At 49.5% G+C, this 16,767-nt stretch overlaps 1 protein-coding gene across 1 annotated transcript; it reads left to right on the forward strand.

Annotated features, from left to right (window-relative positions):
* The first annotated feature begins 1,535 nt into the window (after positions 1–1,535).
* Positions 1,536–15,772, forward strand: LOC123246408 (DLA class II histocompatibility antigen, DR-1 beta chain-like). The gene is given in 4 exon segments (XM_044675311.1): positions 1,536–1,635; positions 13,917–14,177; positions 14,868–15,149; positions 15,636–15,772. Coding segments are annotated over 4 exon segments (780 nt in total).
* Positions 15,773–16,767: the final 995 nt, after the last annotated feature.

Here is a 16,767-nt window from a genome sequence, read left to right on the forward strand (position 1 = left end):
GTGCCACTATGAACAGGAAATTTAGAGTGCCTGGAACCAATTATGATGGGCCTAAAATTCCCCAAATGTTTCCCAGCACGTAACTGTCTTCCTTATCTCCTCCTGAGATAAGTTACAGATGTCTCCTGACCCCCTGACCCTAACCCCCTTGATGGATGCTTCCTGACCCCCTGACTTTAACACCCCCCCCCCTTGATGACATCTGAACATGAATGTTCCCAGACTCCCTTCTCCAGAAACCCTATAAAAACCCTTGGCTAAGAAATCAAAAGTGTCAGTCAGGCAAGCCTCTCTGCCTACTGATCCTAACATCATTGCTAGTCAATAAATGAGCCTCTTCTTGTGTATTGCATTGTCAATGTGATTCCTCCAGCCATGACCGAATCTGGGCCAGATATTAAAATTTGGGTCCAACAATTAACAGACACTTTTAGTGCCTTGAAAAATACAGCAATGGCTTTAATCACAATTTTCCCCTCTACATACTTTTGTGAGACCTTATTCTCAGTGTTAAATAATGTCAAAACCAACAAAAGAAACAGATTGACAGATGAAGTTAGTGCTTGCTTGTGCACATACCAATCTTCAATTGAAGATTTAGAGGCTAAATGATTTTCATTAGCCAATGAAATTCAGCAACAAAAGTCACTAATAGGCAGGTTAATTAAAGAATTCTCTCTCCCCCTCACTTATCTTAGTTCACAGCACTCCACACAAGTTAAATAATATCAAGACCAGCAAAAGAAACCAACTAACAAATGATCAAAGAAGTCACTATGCAGATAAGTTAAATAATTAGTTTTTGGCTTATTAAATACAGTTATATATTACAATTATTCATTTTTGTTATTTAAACTATAAATATCAGGAAATGATGTTCTTTTTCTCGAAGTGACACACCACCAGAGTTATGCTCATTTTTTTGGCGAATTTTGACACACCAAACTCAAAAGATTGCATATCACTGCACTAGAATACAGTTTTGAACATTTTTAAAGTACAAACACTTCTTGTAGTAAAGACACAGCTTGTTTCCCATAGTAAAGCCATCAACTATCTCTGTCTCCCTCAGGCCAAAGGAGATCAAAGGCCTTTGAATTCTAAATGGGGCTGGTGGGGAGGTGGGCAATCATCCTGCTGGGGATGCTGTCTGGGAGAGACCAGTTTAGTAACTCCTACTGGGATTCCAGGCACATTCATTATGGAGATATTGATACTGCTAATATATCTGAGAATAACACTCTTATTTCTCACTTCACACACTTCCCGGAGATTCTAAGTTTTCTGGATTTTTTTTTCTCAAGGGAAAAAAATATTGAAATACTAGAAAAGACTCTGCAAAAGGAAACTCTGCCTGGCAAATAATGACATGACTCATTCCTAACTCTGATTGCCTCTCTCAGCTCTGGGGTTGCCCAACCTTGAGACATACAAGAGTAACTTCTTGGTCTGGGAGAGGCGCAAGGACTTCCCATGAAGTGAGGACCCTCCTGCCTCTTCCATCTCTCCATGTCCCTCCTCAGCTTGTCTCCAGAATGGTGAGCGCGCGGCCTCTCGGGGGCATCTGGATGGAGGTTCTGGGGATGACTCTGCTGGTTCTGACATCCCAGGTGGCTGCAGACAGATGCCCTCCAAGTGAGTACAGAGCAGCAGCTCCCTTCAGAGAGCCCAGGCTGGGGCTGGGGGTGCCTTCTTCTGTGTAAGCGCAGCCCAAAGGAGGGCCCTGGGACAGGAGGGTCCTCAGATAAGGAGTCATGAGGGGTTCAGGTTCCCCTCCCAATGCACGTCCTTTGGCCTCTGCTTCCTTTCTCTCTTTTCCTGGGGGTTCAGAACCTGCTCTCTGCCAGGCATTGGGCTAATGCTCAGGGCAGAAAGACAGACCAAAGACACTCTGTGCCATCGTGGAGCTCAGAGTCTGAGCAGGGAGACAGTGTGCAAACAATGGGCTCAAACCAGATAAATAGAGGATAAATTGGACATAATCAGTGAAGGGAAGGTGATGGCATTATGGGGGATCAGGAAAGGCTCTCTGTAGAAGGGATGTGAGCTAATCCTGGAAGTAAGTCTTGAAGGATAAGTAAAGGAATCCTGGAGGTGAGGAGTCACTGCAGGTTACTGAGTAGGGGGTGACATGGCCAGAGCTGCCAAGGTATCCCCAAACAAACTTTTCTGTCCCCCTCAAACATCTCTGCAGAGCCTTTCGAGGCTGCCAAAAAGATTTTGATTTGGGTTGTTTGTGGCAGGAGGGAGTCGTCTTTCCTGGATTATCCTCCCAGGTGTGACTCCACGTCCTTAAGGAAAGCTGGACTCTTAGGGACCCTCCCTTGTTTCTGTGGATGACATCATGGGGGGGCAGGGGGCAGAAGGTCTTCCCATCCATTCCTCAGAAGTATGTTTGAGGCAGACTCTGAGCTGGAGAGAACACAGCGATTGGCCCAGCCTGGCTCTTCTCATGTCTTTCTGATCCCTTGTGAATGGGTTGAGAAGAGAGATTCAACTCCCACAATCCCCGATGCCCCCCTTTCCTGGATGGGACAAGGCTGGTCCTTTGACTCCCAGGCTGTCTCCACACAGCGGCTCTCCCTGAAGCCAGGCTCTGGCCCAAGGAGCCTCTCCCAGGACCCAGCAGGGCTAAGAGACCCCTTGTCCTGGGGAGGGAGGGAGCCCTCGGGGGTGGACAACATCCCCTCCAGGGAGTGCAGGGGAGCAGAGAGAAGCTCTTGTGGCCCAGTTCCTGTCACTCCCGTGCTGTTTGGCCTGGCACCTGGCATTACCCATTCTAGTCTCTTTGGGATCTTCACCTGATTTTAGTCCATCCTTCAGGAATCCACCCCATTTTTGAGCTCTGTGGCCTGCAGGGCCTCTGGGGGAAAGGAGGCCATGGATAACCCTCATCCTGCAGGCCTGGACAAGAGAGAAGGGGCCTTGTGGGGACAGCGTGCCCGGGCCTGAGCCAGAGAACGCCAAGGGCAGGGGGATCCCCAGGCTCAGCAGGGGTGCTTCACCAGCTGGTGCCTCCAAGAACACCTAGTAGGAGCCATGGGTTCAGGGAGCAGCTGATGCTCCTTTGAGGACAATCACTCAAACTGCCCAGGATTTCAGTCATCTCCCAGCCCAGAAGTGAGTCAGGAAGAAGGTCCTGTGTGCCAGGCACTGTGTTACCTGAGGGGCAGGGGAGTGGGACATAGAGAAAGGTCCCTGTTCGTGCCCTGCAGAAGCTCACAGACTAATGGGGATGACAACTTGGAAAGGTCTGGGCACACCAAATTCTATTGGGGATAATGTGGAAATCCCCAGCAGAAGGGAGACCCCAGAAGGAAGGGGATTGGGAAAGGCTTCCTGAGAAGGCAGGATTCTAGCTGGGACTTGAAGGAAGCCAGGAGACAGGGATGAGGAGGGAGAGTGTTCCAAACAGGAGGGACCCCAGAGACAAGCCCAGAGGTGGGAGATGGAGAGTCCAGCAGGAGGGACAGCAGGGAAGCCAGTGTCACTGATGACAGCACATGGGGAGAGGGAGGAGTTAGGGGTGAGGAGACTGGACAGGAGCAGGCCAGCTTGTGAAGGACTTTGAGGGCCAAACAGGGTTTTTTATTTGATCTTGGAGGGGATAGGGAGTCCCTGGAGTTCATTGAGCAGGTGGGTGACCTGGTCAGTTCTGGGCTTGAGGAAGAATAATTTGGCAGCTGATGGAGAAGAGTCTAGAGGGGGAGGCAGGCAGATAACCAGCAGACTCTTGGGGTGATGCAGGCAGAAGGGGATAAGGGCCTGCAGGATGGTGGAAGCAGGGTCAGAGGAGAAAAGGAACTAAATCTGAGACATGACAAAGGCAAAATGCCAAGTTTTGTCAAGAGTTTCAGTCTGAAAGATGAGAATGAGGATGAGCCTGGCTGTGAGCCTGAGGGCCTGGGAGGAGGATGGTTTCCCAGGGAGAGAATCCACATCTGAGAGGACAATGACCACAGACCTCGGCAAGCTCAGGGAGTCACTTAGGGGTGTCCATAGAGCACTTGGGCCTGAGCTTAGCTTTCCTGTAGGTCAGTGGTTCCCAAACTTTTTTGGCCTACTGCCCCCTTTCCAGAAAAAATATTACTTAGCGTCCCCTGTCACATACTATCACCGCCTCCTTACAGTTATTCACTGCCCCCAAATGTACCTGTGGCCATCTCCACCGCACTGGATCGCTGCAGCACCCACCAGGTGGCGGTGGTGCCCACTTTAGGAATCACTGCTGTAGGTGAAAGGAGAAAAGAAGGCTGGAAAGGGAAAGTGGTAGCAGAGCTAGAGAAGACTTGAGCTCTAGGCCAGAGGAGGTGTTCTTTACCTAAAGGGCACATGAGAGGCACTGGGAGATCTGGGTGCATTGGAGAGGAGAAGATGTCAAACAGAGAGACCAGTGAGGAGGCCACTGTCAATGCTGAAGCAGCATCGCTTCTACCTGGCCTCTGGAGCTTGGCAGAAAGCTACAGTGGAGGCTGTCATCCTGGTGGAAGGACTGAGCTTAGAGGAGTGACAAGGACAGAGAAGGACTCAGGGATTCTCCGCTCCATCATAGAGTCTGAGGAGCCAAGAATGGCCAGAAGCTCCATATTTGTCTGAAATTCAGAAGTACAGGGTCAGCAATTTGCACATTTTCCCTCTTTTAGACCCTGATATTAGCAAAAGGGCAGGCAAATGAGTAAGAAACCAAGAGCCTGATGATGTTTGGGATCATTCCAAGGAGCCCTGGTCTAGTCTGACTCCCTTGGATTGGGGACCACTTTGGGGTCACTCTGAGCCCCAGTGTCTGAGGCTGACATTCCCTCCTTCCTCCTAATCCCTGATTCTTCTGAAGAAGCTTTGTCTGAGGATGATTCCCTCAAACTATCTCCTTATCTGCACAGAATCCCAGGATTTGCACCTGAGAGATCATGGAGGCCAAGTCTGTCATTTCATGATGAGGAACTGAGGCTCTCAAAGTAGTGACTCAGCCAGGGTGACACAGGTAGTCATCAGCAGGGCAGGGTAGTTAGGATGGTAAGCTTCTGAATTAGTGTGGGAGAGGATATTTGAGGAGCAAAGGGTTTTAAGTTGGGCGGTCATGGTGTGACTGGAAAAGCTGGGACAGAAAGGAGACACCAGAAAGGAAGAATCAGGCAGGTTTCTTGACTTGTCTGTGGGAGGTGAGGATAGGAGAGACACAAGTCCCAAAATGCTCCAGTTTGTTAGAGTTGGTGTGAGGCAGAATGGGGATGCCATGAGTCAAAATCAGGAAGTCAGGAGGAAGGTTTGATTTTAGGAACAATATGATGATGACTTTCTTAATTTAATTTGAAGCGTTGGCCACATCAGGGAGAGATGTTTGACAGGAGCTGGAAATGGAGGGAGGGAGCCTATGAGGATGGGTGAGCCATGGTCAAGACTGAGGAGGCATCTGTCTAGAGAGGTGAGAAGTGATGGTTGGGAGGGAATAGATGTCTAAGGAAGGGATCAGAGAGAGGAGAGAGGAAAGTAACTGAGTCATGAGTATGTGTAGTGAGAGAGAAGGGCAAGAGGAATCCACTTAGGACAGTGATGGGCAAACTACAGACCTGCAGGCCAGATGCGGCCCCCTGAAATGTTCTATCCTGACAAACAAGACATTATTCCTAATCCGAAGAATACAATGAGTAGGATACAATACAATGAAACTTCAAAAGAGTTGCCTTAGACAGATTAGCATTTCCTTTCCTTTGGCCCCCTCTTTAAAGTTTGCCCATCTTAGGAGACAGGAAAGCAGTAGTCAGAGTAGTAAGAAAAAGGGGAGAACAGTGAAGGTTCACAGAAGCCCAGGGGAGGCAGGATGTCAGGGATGTCCCCATTAGTGTCAAAGTCTACAGGGACAGAAAGATGAGTTCAGAGGCAAAATTATTGAAATTTGTGGAAGGAGGTGATTGGAGACCAGTCCCTCTGAAGCTTTAACAGTCATCTTACTTTCCACATCAAAAATGATGCCCTGGAGGACCTTGTGCTCTGGGGTTCTGCTCTCTTGATCCTGTGAACCCTCAGGAGGACTATTTCAGAAAAGTGCAGTCATGCTTTACTTCATTCCCTTCTCTGAAGCAACTTCCTTCCCATCCCCCTTGCTAAACTCTTCATAGAGATGCATATTGTTTTTCCTCACACCTCCACTCATCACCCTGAGAAAAAAGTCTGGAGCCAAAAACTGATCTAATGTACTTTTTATTCTTCGATAAGATGTGTCAAACTACTGCCCTGGGATCTCTATCACTGCCTTTGGTCCAAAGTGTCCCTCCTGAGCTGTCACTGCCCTGTGTATATTCTTCCCCACATTAGAATGCCTAATCCTCCAAAGTGGGGCCTGTCTTTACATTTGCATTCATATTCCCAAACTTACCACATAATAAGTGTTAAGTCAATTTTTTCATTCATTCATTCATTCATTCATTCATTCATTCATTCATTCATTCATTCGTTCGTTCATTGAAGAATAGTGTTATGAACCTGGAATACTTAGTTTTGAGTGAGGGGACTTTGGATATAGATGAACGTTAAGATTTTTAAAAATCTTCTTTATTTTGGGGGCAGCTGAGTGGCTCAGTGGATTGAGAGTAAGACCCAGAGAAGGGAGGTCCTGGGTTCAAATCTGGTCTCAGACACTGCCTAGCTGTGTGAACCTGGGAAAGTCACTTAACCCCGTTGTTATTTACAAGAAAGTCCTTGTTTCCATAATGTGAAATGCTCCCTTGTAGAAATTTTTGAACGGTGCCTGACACCTTGAAATCATTCAAAATTTGTTGGAGGATAGAAAAACAGACATAATCCTCACAATGCCTCTCTGATCACAAATACCCAATGAGGCAGTAAAATTTTAATATTCATATTTTTACAGTGATATTTTATTTTTCACCTATTACATGTAAAAACAATTTAACATTCATTTAAAAAAAGTTTTGAGTTCCAAACTCTCTCCCTTCTTCTGACCTTCCCTCCTTCACTTCCTACATGTTCTCTCCCCTCCCTGAGAGGGCGAGTGATCTGATGCAGATTTTATCTGTGTAATCAGGTAAAACATTTTTTCTATATTAGTCATTCTGTGGAAGAGTCATTTCCCAAATGGAAAGAAGGAGAATAAAGAGATGAAATCCATGCTATCCATATGAATAATTTACTCTTGTATGAGAGACCAACTTGACCTCCGGAAGGACAGTCCAAAGTGGGATGAAAAGCTTCTGTTGTTCAGAAGGTGACATTCTAATTGGTCCATCACTGTGTGCACTTGGGGCCATATTGGAGAAGGAAATGGCAGCGCAAGGCGGGATCTTGTCTGTGGAGATATTTATGAGCTGGAGAAGAGCTGGACTGAGTGCCTGAACAGCAGCACCGCGACATGGATTTGGAGGAGGCTCTGCAGACAGAGAATGGATTGGACCCAGGATGGAGGGGGAAGGGCAGGGAGGGCTGGATTGGGTCTGGGAAATGGCTCAGGACCTCGGACTCTCCCTCAGGGCTCCGCGCCACACACTCGCTTGTTGTTCAGCACAAGGTTTTCTGGGCTTCGGAGTCCTGGAGGAGGACAAGCCCTTCCTCGGGCACCCGCGGGGCGAACGTCCCCCAGGAGGATGCACTAGCTGCCCCAGGAAGGAGGGTGAGAAGAACCACTGAGGAAATGCGAGGCTGGAAAGAAAGACGGACGAGCCCCCCTGGAGGTCTCAGAATTGAAAAGAGCTACAGCTGCTCCTTCCACGTGCTGTGGAGCTTCTGTGGTGAATGTGGAAAAGTCAGACAGCGAGTGTGAGTGGATTAAGTTCTGCTCTGACAGAGGGAAGATGGCTGATGCTGGATGCACCAGGAAGCCAGAGGAATGTCTTCTTCCTCTCCCACATCTGGGACTGCCCACAGCGCCCCTGGGGGCTCTCTGCTGCCCCCCATGACGGGAGCACCAGCCCTCCTCTGCCCAGTCCCTGTCAGCCCCGCCTCCAGCTCCACTTTCTAGGGGAAGCCTCTGCGGATCCCCCAAAGGCCAGGCCTCCCCCCAGGCTCCTCCTAGGCATCCCCAGTGTCTACACTTGCACATACACTGGTCCCTCCCTCCGCAGGGTAACCCTGCTGGGGGTTGTTTCAGTTTTCTATTCGCATCCTCAGCACCCAGCACGGGCCTGGCACACAGGAAGCGCTTCATAAATGCTGCTGAATGACTGGCTGTTGGGGGAGGAGCAGAGACAGGAGAGTGCCGTGATGGGGAGCCTTCTGGGGACCTGCCTGCCCCCCCCCCAGCCTGTGTGCTCCCACCCTGTGTGTGTATGGGGGCGGGGCAGGATCCCAGCCAGCCCAGCAGGGCACCTGCACATGCCCAGAGAGGTCTCTGCCTGCCATCTTTGGCACTCGAGTCATTGGTTTGCCATCAGGAGATTAGTGTAAAGGAAGAGGAGGATCCACCTGCTGGAGGTGGGGATGGCAGGCCAGGCAGGGAGGGAGGTAAAGGCAGGGAGGCTGGAGATGGAGTGCTGAGTTTGGTAAGCAGCAAGGAGGCTCTCTCACTGACCAGGACTTGTGGGACAGGGAGCAGCAGGAGAGTCTTCAAGGTAGGCTGGAGGCAGCCTGGGGAGGCTTCAAATGCCAGGATGAGGGTTTGTCATTTCTCCTGGAGTCACAGGGAGCCAGCACAGCTTCTTGAGCAGGGGAGGGACCAGGTCAGACAGGATGACAATGATTTCCTCACTGGGTGGTAGATGTTAGTCATGTTAGTCAGTCACTCAGCAGGATTTGGCCCCTGTATATGCCCGCCCTGGGCTGGTGTTAGTCACACACAGAAAATGCCAGGGAGCACAAGGTCAAAAAGATCATACAAATACAGGTGGGATTGAGGTACTCCCACGCCAATACTAAGGACCTGAGCTCAGTGTAAGAATTGAAATTGCGACACTTAACATATGTTAAGATGTAGGATTCTTCGAACTACACTGCCAGTCAGGTACCCAGGTTGGCCATCATCTGGCTCACCCATATATTTCAGAGTTTGAAGGGCACTTCCCTTGCATATCAATCTGGTCCTTTTTTCTCTCTTATAGAATGGCAACTTCCTGTAGTTTGGGCTGCAAATGGGTAAGTGCAATATTTCTGCATTGTGTCCTACAGACTAGTAGGATAGAAATTATATTAATTGGACCCTAATACAGGGGCCTGTTATGAATTTATTTTCATTCAGAAATTTTATATACATAGCTTTTGATATTTTGATTCTGATTTTAAATGTTTTATTTTTCCAAAGTTTCATTTTTCTTCTATTTGATTTTCTTTTTTATACTTTTGTTTTTTCTTTTGAATTGATTCATACAACCCCATACCTCAACCATGTATCCTGAGCTGATCTGGGTATTTTTTTTTTGCCAGGAAATTGAATTACTTTTATTTGAATTATCTTAGTAAGATTCTGAAGATCACTGGACAAGATAAGATACTAGACACAAATCTTTTTCTCAAGCCAAACAGCCAAATATTCTAACTACTGCAGAGAGAACAACTCTATTTATTGGTCATGCTTTTTTGGGGGGACAGTATTTCTTTTTAAATACCCATGTCAGGGGGGGATTGTATTTTTATTAAATCCAAGATTTAATCTTTTGATTTTGTTAAAGAGAAATTCTCAGGGAAGAAGCTTGCTGATTCCTTAATCCAGAATGAACTTTGGGTCACAATTGATTGAACTGATGGGGTTTGAATAGCTACTTTAATGTACATTTTATGCCAATAGGGAACTGCCCCCAATTGGTTTCTTGTCAATGCACTTAGCAAACATTGGTTTTGTTATCTCTAACTATTGTAGTTAGAAGACCTTTGTGGGTATAAGATGATTATGTAAAATGATCACTTGGGGTACTAGGCACCCAATATGATCATCAGGGGGGATTGTGTAAATGGAATTAGCTCAAGCCCATTCATAGTCAAAACTCCAGCCATCAGAGATAATGTCATCCCCACCTACCTTAGTGGGAGGGGAGATGAGTTACCCACACGTGACAATAAGTAACAAATCAAGAACAAGGGACTGCCCTTTGGGCAGTCCAAATCAGTGTAGAGGCTGCCATTTGTCCACTTGAATTATAGGTGGACCCACAGGAAGTGACGAGAGACACTATCTCTTCAAGTATGATGGTAACTTCCTGTTGAGGTAGTTCCCACTTTGAACTTGGTGCTGAAGGATCCTGGCTAAGACCTCAGGTAGCTTCTCCTCTGAATTGTCACATGGATAAGTTAGGCTGACTTCCTTGGCCTCCCTTGGCTTTTCCTCCTCCCAGGCCTCAAGCTGGCCTGGGTCAGCCTCTCCCTCTCTCTATTTCCCTACCTTCTGCCTTTCTAATTGTAAATAAACTGTCTTAAAACCTATCCTGACTTGGGTCTATTTTAATTATGGAATCAATCTGAATTATTGATTCCTGGCAGCCACACCTTAATATATACATATATAATATCAAACATCTAAATATTACAAAAGAGAATTAAATCCATGCTATTCATATGAATAATTTACCCTTGTATGAAAAATAGAGAGAGAGAAACTCTGGCCCAGACCAGAGGTCCGGACCAGATAAGAATTTAGAAGCCCCAGCAGAGAGACACAGAGGTTAATTAAACAAGGCTTCTAGCCACAAGGCCTTTTACAATTAGAGAGGCAAGAGAGGTCTCCCTGAGGGTAGAGCATCCAGAAATGCCAAGGGAGGAGAAAGGAAGTCAGCCTAACTTACCCCACATGACAATTCAGAGGGAAGCCGTCTGAGGTCTCAGCAGAGATCCTTCTACACCAGCTTCAAAGCGCCAACTGCTCCACAGGAAGTTACCATCATATTTAAAAGATAGCATCTTTTGTCACTTCCTGCATCCACCTCCAATTTCAAGTGGACAAATGGCAGCCTCAACACTATTTTGGACTGCCCAAGGCAGTCCCTTGTTTTTGATTTGTTACTTATTGTTACTTGTGGGTAACAGACCTTCCCCTCCGCACTTAATTCCAAGTTGGGTGGGGTGACATTATTTCTGATGGCTAAAGTCTAGCAATGAATGAGGATGAGTTAATTCCATTTACACAACAGTCCAAAGGGGATGAAAAGTATCTGTTGTTCAGATGATGACATTTTAATTAGTCCATCACTATGTGGATTTGGGGCCATCTTGGAGAAGGAAATGGCAGACCACTGCAGGGTCTTTGTGGAAATATTAATGAGCTGGAGAAGAGTTGGACTGAGTGCCTAAACACCAGCACCACGATGTGGATTTGGAGGAGGCTCTGCAGAAGGAGAATGAATTGGACCCAGGATGGACGAGGAAGAGCAGAGAGGGCTGGATTGGGTCTGGGAAATGGCTCAGGGCCTCTGACTCTCCCTAATGGCTCCCACTCCACAGACTCACTTGTTTTTTCAGCACAAATGTTTTCTCTGCTTCAGAATCCTGGAGGATCACAGGCCTTTCCTCGGGCACCAGAGGGGCAAACGTCCCCCAGGAGGATGCACTATTCAGCTGAAACCTTTTTCCAGTGATAACCTACCCCCAGGAAGGAGAGTAAGAAGAACCATTGAGGAAATCCAAGGTTGGAAAGAAAGATGGATGAGCCCTACTGGTGATCTCAGAATGTGAAAGGCTCTTTTATGTCATCCTCCCAAGAAAAAGTATTCAGGAACCAGAGCTGAGCCACACTGAGCACAGGAGCAGGCAGGTTGCTTTTATCCTAGTCCTGACAGGGAAATGGCTCCTCCCCTCCTTTGCCATTGGCTGCTTGCTGCAGAGTTCCAATCTTATCCAGAAAGGTAGCGAATGAAAAGGTGCGGTTTAGAAAAACAATTACCCTAATTATTCCAGTTGCTTTTTACCAATCAAAGCAAAGACTGTTTCCCTCCAATCTGTATATCCTGAGCCTTTTAACCAAGCAGAACCAGGACTGCTTCCCACCTCTTTGAAGGAGGTCAGCTTGGGATCCCCCTGGAAAGTCTCCCTGCCTCCATCTTGTGCTTCCTGACTTCCTGTCTCCCCCCAGGCCAAGGCCAGCCTTGTCTCCTCCCAGAATCCTCCTCTCCCTGCCTCTGATGGCTGGAGTTTTAACTATGAATGGGCTTGAGCTAATTCCATTTACACAATCCCCCCTGATGATCATATTGGGTGCCTAGTACCCCAAGTGATCATTTTACATAATCATCTTATACCCACAAAGGTCTTCTAACTACAATAGTTAGAGATAACAAAACCAATGTTTGCTAAGTGCATTGACAAGAAACCAATTGGGGGCAGTCCCCTATTGGCATAAAATGTACATTAAAGTAGCTATTCAAACCCCATCAGTTCAATCAATTGTGACCCAAAGTTCATTCTGGATTAAGGAATCAGCAAGCTTCTTCCCTGAGAATTTCTCTTTAACAAAATCAAAAGATTAAATCTTGGATTTAATAAAAATACAATCCCCCCTGACATGGGTATTTAAAAAGAAATACTGCCCCCCCAAAAAAACATGACCAATAAATAGAGTTGTGCTCTCTGCAGTAGTTAGAATACTTGGCTGTTTGGCTTGACCCTGGGACTTGGCACTCCGGTTTTTCCCTCCCGTTAGCCCGTAATCCAGGGAGCCACTGACTGCAGCAGAGGAGGATCCGGGCTCGTCCCGGGGGCCATTTGTCCAGTTAGAACTTGGGGAGGTCAGAGCCCTCGAACTAGACTGCTCACAGGGCTCCCTGGCTGGGTGTTTGCTGCCCTCCTCTGCTCTATTCCTGTCAGTCCCTTCTCTACCTTATACTTATCCCTTACGTCAGCCTTCTCACAGCACGCCTTGGAGCTTCGGTCGATATAAAGCTGCTAGACTGGTGAGATCAAACAGGGGCCCTAAAAATTAAGCTAGGCTGTTTCTTTGTCTTAAGGAATGAAATAAGCCTATATTAGGAGGCCTTGGCCACACCTGGGAAGGACTGCTCAGTTCTCCTAGCCAGGATGAGGGTTTGTCATTTCTCCTGGAGTCACAGGGAGCCAGCACAGCTTCTTGAGCAGGGGAGGGACCAGGTCAGACAGGATGACAATGATTTCCTCACTGGGTGGTAGATGTTAGTCATGTCAGTCAGTCGCTCAGCAGGATTCGCCCCTGTACATGCCCGCCCTGGGCTGGTGTTAGTCACACACAGAAAATGAGTCTTTTCTTCCCTCTCAGAGCTGACATTCCAGGAGGAGGATTTAAAGAAATGCCCAGGAGGGGGTCTGAGGGAGGAGCCGGGAGGACAGTCTCAGGAAGTAGGAGCAGAGCCTCCATGTTGTGGCTCTTTTCAGGCCTTTCAGCCTCTTTGGGGTCCCTTTTGGGGTTTTCTTGGCAGAGATACCAGAGGCGTTTGCCATGTCCTTCTCCAGCTCATTTGACAGATGAGGAAACTGAGGCAAAGGGAGTTAAGTGATTGACTAGTCCAGGGTCACACAGCTAGGAAGTGTCTGAGGGAGGATTTGAACTCAGCCCTCCCTGACTTTGGGCCCAGCAGAGCCCTCTGGGGTGTGGCAGCGTGTGGAGGGTGGGTCCCCTGTCTGGCTCCGCAGAGGGATGAGGAGAAGCCCAGCCTGGAGGGATCACCCTCAGGAGGGGGTTAAACTGTGAGGAGGCCTCTGGGTGGTTATTGGCAGGTTTCCAGGAGTGTTTGCCCCAGGCTGGGGTAGTTCAGAGGCAGCTAAGACACAGGTCACACACAGCCTTAGTCTGGGAACCTGAGGTTCTGGGTTCTAGTTCTGCCTCTACTCCAGATTTGCTGCATGACCCCAGAAATATAGATTGCCTTCTCTGGGCTGTAGAGAGGGGGCGGAGCATGTGCAGGAAGAACAGCAGGAGGCGGGCCCTGCTCCGCTGCATCAGGCATAGGCTGGGGGCAGCGATTGGAGGGCTGAGATGTCTGTCAGGGCTGACCCGCCCCCGGGTGTCCCCTCAGAGCACTTCAAGGAACAGTTAAAGTTTGAGTGTTACTTCGTGAACGGGACGGAGCACGTGCAGTATGTGCTGAGATACATCTACAATCGGGAGGAGTACGCGCGCTTCGACAGCAACGTGGGGGTGTTCGAGGCAGTGACAGAGCTGGGGCGGCCTGATGCTGACTTTAAGAAGCATGAGCTGGAGCAGAGAAGGGCCAGGGTGGACAATTACTGCAGGCACCACTAGGAGAGCTTTGAGCCCTTCTCAGTGCGCAGGCGCGGTGAGTGTTCCCAGGGAGGGCAGGGAGAGACCAGGGGAGCCCTGCAGGGACCCAGGGAGAGAGCAGGGAGGGGGAGAGATGGGGAAGAAAGGGGAGAATGAATGGGGAGAGATGAGGGTCTCCAAGAGGGGCCACACAAAGAAGGGAAGAAGCCATCCCCCAAATATCCCCCCTTCCTTTCCGTCTAGTTCAAGGGCTCTGACCTCCCCAAGTTCTAACTGGACAAATGGCCCCCCGGGACGAGCCCAGATCCTCCTCTGCTGCAGTCAGTGGCTCCCTGGATTACTGGCTAAAGGGAGGGAAAAACCCGAGTGCCAAGCCCCAGGGTCATTGCTGTCTACACCTAATAAAGCGGTTCCTTTGGGTCCCTGGCATGGAGCTCAGCAGAGGCTCCCCGGCCCGCTTTCTCCCCGCTCCTCCTCCCGACCTTCTCAGGGGACACAGACTCCCCCGAGGCCTCCTGCCTGTCTGGTCCTGAGGATGCAGCCCCGACACTGGGGGGGGCTCCCGGGGGCTCCCTCAGACCTCTGGGCTGAGGGAGGGGGAGCTGCAGAGGGTCCCCACATGGCCACGTGTGGCCCGAGGAGAGGAGGATCCTGGGAGCTGGCGGGGGTCCAAGGCCAGAGGCCAGCCTGCACTAGGGAGCCCGGGGCTGCCTCCCTGCCTCCAGCTCCTCCTTCTTCCCTGCAGTGGAGCCGGAGGTGACGGTGTATCCATCCAAGACGGCTCCTTTGGGCCACCACAACCTGCTGGTCTGCTCTGTCAGCGGCTTCTACCCCGGGGACGTGGAGGTCAAGTGGTTGGTGAATGGGCAGCAGCAGAGGGCTGGGGTCGTGTCCACAGGCCTGATCCGCAATGGAGACTGGACCTTCCAGACCCTGGTGATGCTGGAGATGACCCCCAAGCGGGGAGACGTCTACACCTGCCGCGTGGAGCACTCCAGCCTGCAGAAACCTGTCCTCGTGGCCTGGAGTGAGATGGTGGAGCTTTTAGCTGTTCCCCCGCAGCTCTCCCATTGCTCAGGACCTGGTGGTGGCTCTGGGGTGGCCTCTTTCCTTCTGCCCTTGGCTAAAACCAGTCCTCTGTGGCTCCCCCTCCCTTTCCCCAGCAGGGCCCCCTGATGTCAGGGCTGAACTGAGAGCTCTGGGACCCTGGAACCTTGGGAGCCTCCTCCTTGGCCTCCCCCCCTGGAAGCTGGCCTGCCCTGGAGTCTGGGATGAGCCTCAAACCCTTTCCCTTGGGTGGGGGGAGCTGGGCTTGGAGACAGATTGATGTCAGGGAGCCTGGGGAGCTTTCCCTTCCTGAGCCCTGAAGGGTCCTTTGCTGCCCCTCCATCCCTGCCTTTCTCAGACAGGATTTATGCAGCTTCTCAGGCCCCCTGACCCCCTCCCATGTGCTCCCCAAAGGAGACTGGCTCCTGGGGGGACAGTTCTGATCTGGGGTGTCTCTTCTCCCCAGAAACCCAATCTGAACCTTCCCAGAGTAAGATGCTGAGTGGTGTTGGGGGCTTCGTGCTGGGTTTCATCTTCTTTGGGGTTGGCCTTGTTGTCTACATGAGGAATCAGAAAGGTGAGACCCTCCTGGGGGATCCCTGAGCCCCCCTAATCTGTGCCCTCCCCAGGGGAGAGAGGGGATGTGATGGGGCAGAAATCTGGACCTGACTCAGGGCTTGAAGGGGTGGCCTGACTCTGGAGTCAGCTCTTCCTCCCCAGGAACTTCAAGCAGGGAAGAGACCAGATCCCAGGCCCAGGGGTCTTTGGAAACCCCATATTCCCCAGTAGAGACAGCCTTGGGAGGGATCTCAGGGGCCAGCTCTCAGCCCCTCACCCCCTCCCAGTCCCTCCTCCCATCCCCTCCCAGCATTGTCCATGGAGGGATAAAGCATGGATGAAGTGCCTGGTCTGTGGTGTCAGGGGCTGGGCTCAGTAGTTTTAGGAGCCCCTGTCCCGCAGTGCCCAGAACCACGCTTCCCTTTACTCCTGGGATTGACAAGTCTTTGTCTGCCTATTGTAATGCAAGGTAGCTAACAGAAACTTTTTGCTTCTGTAATTTCTAATGGTTACAATAAGTCAGTTAAACATCTTAGAATCTTCAGAACGTCAGTTAGGATTTGAAGCTAAAAATAGAGGTGAAGTTCCAACTGACAAGGCTTTTGCCTTCTGGCTTTTGCTGTGGCTGGAGGCTTTTGCTTTGGCTTAACCTGTTAGCTTTGGTCTAATTGCTTCGGCCTTGGCCTGTGCTTATTTTGTCTTGGGGAATTTGGATCTATCTCATTTCTCTGGACCTCTCCCTGATCTCCCATCTCCATCCCTCCCCTTCCCTGAATTTCCTTTGGGTCCTGGTGGAAGGGAGGGCTTGGTGATTAGACATTGTGAGTTTAGTTTCTATAGGCAAGTAGAGTATCCTCAAGTAAATTACCCCTAGTTTTAATGATTTGATAAAGACTTTACTTGAAAGGTAGTCAAATCTTCCTGACTGGGAGAGCCAGACTCTCTCTGTCTAAACCTCTCTGTGACCCATCCCCCACCTTCACCCCTCTCCCTAGCAGCAGTTAGAAAACCCTGAACCCCCTCACCTTCTGACTGACACT

The sequence above is a fragment of the Gracilinanus agilis genome, chromosome 4 (assembly GCF_016433145.1).
Source record: "Gracilinanus agilis isolate LMUSP501 chromosome 4, AgileGrace, whole genome shotgun sequence".
Classification (NCBI taxonomy): Eukaryota; Metazoa; Chordata; class Mammalia; order Didelphimorphia; family Didelphidae; genus Gracilinanus; species Gracilinanus agilis.